This window comes from Cyprinodon variegatus, unplaced genomic scaffold (assembly GCF_000732505.1).
Source record: "Cyprinodon variegatus isolate N-32 unplaced genomic scaffold, C_variegatus-1.0 Scaffold786, whole genome shotgun sequence".
NCBI classification, from domain to species: domain Eukaryota; kingdom Metazoa; phylum Chordata; class Actinopteri; order Cyprinodontiformes; family Cyprinodontidae; genus Cyprinodon; species Cyprinodon variegatus.
In genome coordinates this window covers 354884-359807 of record NW_015151239.1, presented here as the reverse complement: position 1 = coordinate 359807, position 4924 = coordinate 354884, and the positions used below count along the sequence as shown (strand labels likewise).

General features: G+C 47.4%; 1 protein-coding gene across 1 annotated transcript; it reads right to left on the bottom strand.

Annotated features, from left to right (window-relative positions):
• Positions 1 to 2724: 2724 nt before the first annotated feature.
• On the bottom strand, positions 2725 to 4407 carry hes1 (hes family bHLH transcription factor 1). The gene is made up of 4 exons (XM_015396257.1): positions 4094 to 4407; positions 3895 to 3990; positions 3696 to 3783; positions 2725 to 3587 (listed from the first exon to the last, which is right to left on the bottom strand). The coding sequence occupies exons 1-4, from the start codon at positions 4199 to 4201 to the stop codon at positions 3040 to 3042; spliced, it is 840 nt and encodes a 279-aa protein (XP_015251743.1). The 5' UTR covers positions 4202 to 4407; the 3' UTR covers positions 2725 to 3039.
• Positions 4408 to 4924: the final 517 nt, after the last annotated feature.

Below are 4924 nucleotides of genomic sequence, written 5' to 3'. Positions count from 1 at the left end.
GTCAGTCTATTTCCAGGCTTGGGGCCCAGAGCTGAGGCAGGCGGGCAGGCAGTCAGTCAGGCGGTGTGGTGGAGGGCAGAGGGGTTGATGCGTGTGTCAGAGAGGCGCTCTCCCACATTCCCCCGGCGGCTGGCAGCAAGCCGGGCCTGCGGAGGGGGGTTCGCCTCTTTCTCACGACCTCTCAGGTTCCTGCGCTCATCTGGGAGCTATTCATTTCCTGCCAGAAAACAGCCTTCCCCTGCAACTGCAGGAGAAGGTGGGGGCTGCAAGGAAACTGGGAAAAAGAGGGGAGGGAGAAGAGTTTGGCTTGAATGTGAGTCCAGGGCTTGGTACAGCAAGCTCTGGGCTTAAATCATAAAGCTCTCGCTTGTCTGGGCTACAATCAAAGCCAGCCCCAGTGATGGGTTGGGAGAGAGATGTAGAGACAGAAAGGAGGACTGTGTAAGCGAGAGGAGAGTGGACCATATGGTAGCACTTACACAGCCAAGAAGGAAGCAGAGGGTTTTCTCCCCCCCCATTTTCGCTCCCTGAATGCATGCAGAGTGTGGGAAAAGTTAATGGACACGCATGGCAGCTAACCTCGTGGTCGTGTTGTGACATGTGTGCGGTCACTCCAGCAGCTCGGCCACTGCACTGGGTAATTGGAGAGGCTCGTAAAGCTGCTCTCAGGAGAGGGAGTTCGACCACTGAAGATGCTGATGGTTAAGGGGAGTGTGGGGGGGAAGGAGACGAGGCAGGGTGGGAGGAATCAGCAGCTGGGTGTTGTCCAGGTCACACCACGTGCCTCCCAGACGTCCCGTGTCCAGCTGTGGACCCGGGGGGCTCGGGGCAGGAAGCTCAACACCAGCGCAGGCACAGCTGGAATGCTGTGGGAACGTTCCGTGCAGGAGCGTGTGAGAGAGCTTGTTCAGAGAGGGCCTAAAAACACAGGATGCTGACTGTTAGCCTCCACAGCAGGCCTCTCCTTGAACCCATCACCCCCTCCTGCCCTGTCCCATTTAACTCCCCAGTGCCTCACCCTCTAATGCCCTTTAGCCAGGCATGTCCACTCCCCACAGCACACACACATAGAAAGTGTGCACACATGGACACGAGCAAACACATGGCTTCAATCACACAGGGATGTAGCCCCCCCTCTGTAAAAAGGTGTGATGAAAATTCAAAATGATGGCACTTATCCACACTTTGTGCCTCTTAGCACAGTGATAATTGCAAACACCTGCACCCCCCATCCCCCCACCCAGACACACCAGTACACCCTTCAAAGAAGGGCCACACTCAGATAGCTGGAGGGGGCACACACACCTGGGCAAAGCAGAGCGCTACCACATGCTCATTGACAATGTGTTTATCGTGTCATTCCTCCATCAGGCCCCCTGGCATCGAGGAACTGAGCCCTGATTAAAGACACAGCCCGAGGCTCCTCTCTGTGCTTTCCAACCATGAGATTAATGTTGCTGCTCAAGTGAAAGCTGCAGAAATCCTCCTAATGGTGATGCTTTATCAGCGCTTGATCTTTATAGGACAGTTATTGTAAATCTTTGCCTGTTTGCTGAACTTTAAACACGCAAAAATGTCCAAACTATGTCAATACTTTGAAAAAAGTACTCACACCTCTAAAAGTATTCACACCTCAGCATCCACACACTTCTGAGGGAGAATCTATTGACACAAAAAATAAAAGGTATCCTATGCTGTAGAGAAGCATGAACGAAGCAATTCTTCCAATAATATTTTTTTTCTTTCTATAATAAATCTAGGGAGCACAGCAAGCATGAGAGAAGTATGTGCTCTGGTCAAATAAGACCGAAATTAGATTTCAGGCCGACATGCAAAACTCATCTTCTTGATGGTGGGAGCATCATGCAGTGGAGTATAAATATAAAGAATAATTCTGCCTGAAAAGCTGTTTGCAGAAGTTCCAGCTAGACAAAGAAAGGTATTTTAATCTCAGATATATATACTACATTTAAACAAATTATGTTCACAGAGTTTTTCTGTCCAATCTGACTGAACATAAACTATTTAAAATAACTTTCAAATAAATTTTTTGGGGGAAACTGTCTTCAGCACATTGTTGTAATATTAAAACCAGAAAACATTTCCCTGGTGATGTACCTGCTGTTTTCAGCAATGTTTAAATATTATAAATACACATAATTTCCACCTCTTAACTAATTAAAAAAATATATATCCACTCAGTTGCCTTGGTTTTCTTAAAGCTAAATATTTTAAACTCAGCAATTACCCTGTTGTTCCAATCAGGTTGCAGTGTCGTTTTCTGCTGCTAGATGGCGTAAGTGACCTCTGCAAAGCTCCAACGCTCCTTCAAGGAAGCCCAAACAGCTGAAGAGCCAAGTGCGTAACACCGCAAACAGATGATCTTACATCCTTGCCGCTCTCCCTCAACTTTTTCACATCACTGAGCTCCAACTGGAACTCAGTTGGTTGATAATGTTTCTACAAAACAACTTATTTTGAGTGCAAGCCCTTTGCAAAATACTTAAAAATTTAAGAAAAAGTTTTACACAATAAAAACAGTTGCTGTATCTTGATCCATCTGGTTAATTTTAAGCATTTTCACCAACTACTGGCTCTAAGCTTTGACGCACATAAATAGAGTTACGCAAACGCTCAATGACTTTATGTCAAGATGTTATGTTTTAAACAGGGAACCTGTCTTTTTTTTCTGCAACAAGTAACTCTGGGACAATAATTTCTTTTTCATAATTTTACAAATTTATTTGTCTTCCAAAACGAAGAACAGTATAAGAGCATTGAACATCTTTGGCGTCACACAGTAAAAAAAAGAAAAAAAAAAGACAACTCAAATATTAAAAAAAATGCAGTGAACGGACTTCCACAATACCAATCTCATTTCAATATGAACTTTACTCCCTTGTTAGCTGTACAAATATAGTGCATACTCTTTCAATTTTACAAGAAAATAAAAGCAGGTTCGAAACAACTTTCTATTGACCAAAAAAAAATGTTAACTAATAAGTGTAAAGTCAGAGTCTTTATTCCGGGTTGGTCTTTTCACCACGGTCGCCACACTGAGTCTGTGTTGGCTGAGGGGGCTCCAGGGGACACCGCGGCTGGAACAGGCACTGGCGTGCTCACGTTGTTTGCGTACACAGGGATGACGGGGCCGTTTGGCGCAAATGCCGCGTTAGGTATGAGGAAAGCGAACTGTCCGTCTGTGGCTGGCACGATCTGGAAGCCGCCGTACACTTTGGTGGCGTCTGATGGTAAGCTGGTCGGCGGGGAGCCCCCTTTGCAGGACGCGGGGTTCATGGGGAGCACCTGCGGGGAGGAGCTGGGGATCGGCACCATGGACTGACCAAACGAGGGGTGCGTTGAGGCTCCCGCTGAAGGGAGCTGGTGTTGGTGCTGATGCTGATGCTGGCTGGGGTAGTTCATGGCGTTGATCTGCGTCATGCAGCTGGCCAGGTGTCCCAGGAGCCGCGTTCTGACTTCTGTGTTTACGCCCTCGCAGGTGGACAGGAATCGGGTGACTTCATTCATGCATTCACTGAAACCTGCGCGGTATTTTCCTAAGACGGTGGGGTCAGTGTTCAGAGCAGCTATAGGAGAAACAGAGGGAGGACATTATTGTTAAAATCCTCTGGACGTGTTGAAACAAGCGTGACTTTTATAAATGAAGATAAATCAGAGTGGGATGTTGAACTTACCGGTCATCTGAGCTCTCTGTAAGTTCCGGAGGTGCTTCACTGTCATCTCCAGGATGTCTGCTTTCTCCAGTTTGGAGTGTCTGGAGCTCTGCGGGGGCGAGAAGCGCACCTGGTTAGCGTTACGCACAGACTATCCTCATGCCTGATACCGACTGTTAGGGCATCTATAAATATCCAAAGAGGACTGCTGAGTACTTACATCCTTTTTGAGCGCATCCAGAATGAGAGTCTTCAGCTGACCCAAGCTTTCGTTTATTCTGGCTCTTCTCCTTTTCTCCATGATCGGCTTGGATGACTAAAAAAGTGAACGCACGCTGTTAACATAATCCACTCAAGGCACAGAGCTGGGTATACAACCTAGACTATTGTTATTTGCTACAATCTTTATAAATACCAACCTTTCTGTGTTCAGATGCTGTCTTGGGTTTGTCTGGAGTTGTGTTCATGCTCGCCGGTGTAGCAGCGACCGGAGAGGATGAGGATTTTTCCATCATATCGGCAGGCATATTTTCTTTCTTATTAGAAAAACCCCAACAAAATTACAGCAAATTCCCTTCCAACGCGTAGAAAAAATGAAGCAGGTGTTGTCAGGTAGAATTTAAAGTCCTTCTGTGTCGGAATCAATTCCTGGTTTGAGTTAAATCCGTCTGAGTGAAGCGCAGCGTCAGGAGCGGACGCAGTCTCTCTCTCTCTCTCTCTTTCTGTCGGGCTCTCCGCGTGTGCCTTGTATTTATATCTCTCACTGCACGCGAACGGCTCGTGTGAAACTTCCCAAACTTTCTTTCCCACAGTAACTTTCAACCAATCAGAGTGAGGGACACGAGGCCCGAGGGAGGACGGCTCGTGGTCGGCGCCCTCCAATTGGCTGTTTGGCCTCGCTGGAGTTGGCGGCCAATGGCGCACGGCCCGGGCTGAGGGCGCAGCCGGGGAAACTGTCTGCAGTCTTCAATCATCGGAGCGTTTACATATTAACAGCGGAGCCGCTGACTGAGAGAGGCGCAGGGAGCGCCTATCTGCCGGGCACGAGTTAGGAGCAAAAAAATGAAAACCAGAGAAACCTCAACAACAACTCTGTTTCCACACATTTCCTCCTTTTTTTCTTCTAATAGATGTAGCAACTTTTAAAACCCATTCAGAGTACATTTCTGGAGTTCCTCCAGAAAGTTTTACGAGGGGTAACCAGATGGGGGCCACTAGAGGTGGACCACCGAAAAGCAAAAGCTTTGACA

Bases quoted from the DNA above. Each gene is read 5' to 3' on its own strand.
- hes1 (XM_015396257.1), bottom strand. From the start codon at position 4,201: ATGCCTGCCGATATGATGGAAAAATCCTCATCCTCTCCGGTCGCTGCT. The intron at 3,784-3,894 runs GTAAGTACTCAG...TCGCCCCCGCAG, and splicing joins TGGATGCGCTCAAAAAGGAT to AGCTCCAGACACTCCAAACT. The intron at 3,588-3,695 runs GTAAGTTCAACA...TTTCTCCTATAG, and splicing joins ACAGAGAGCTCAGATGACCG to CTGCTCTGAACACTGACCCC.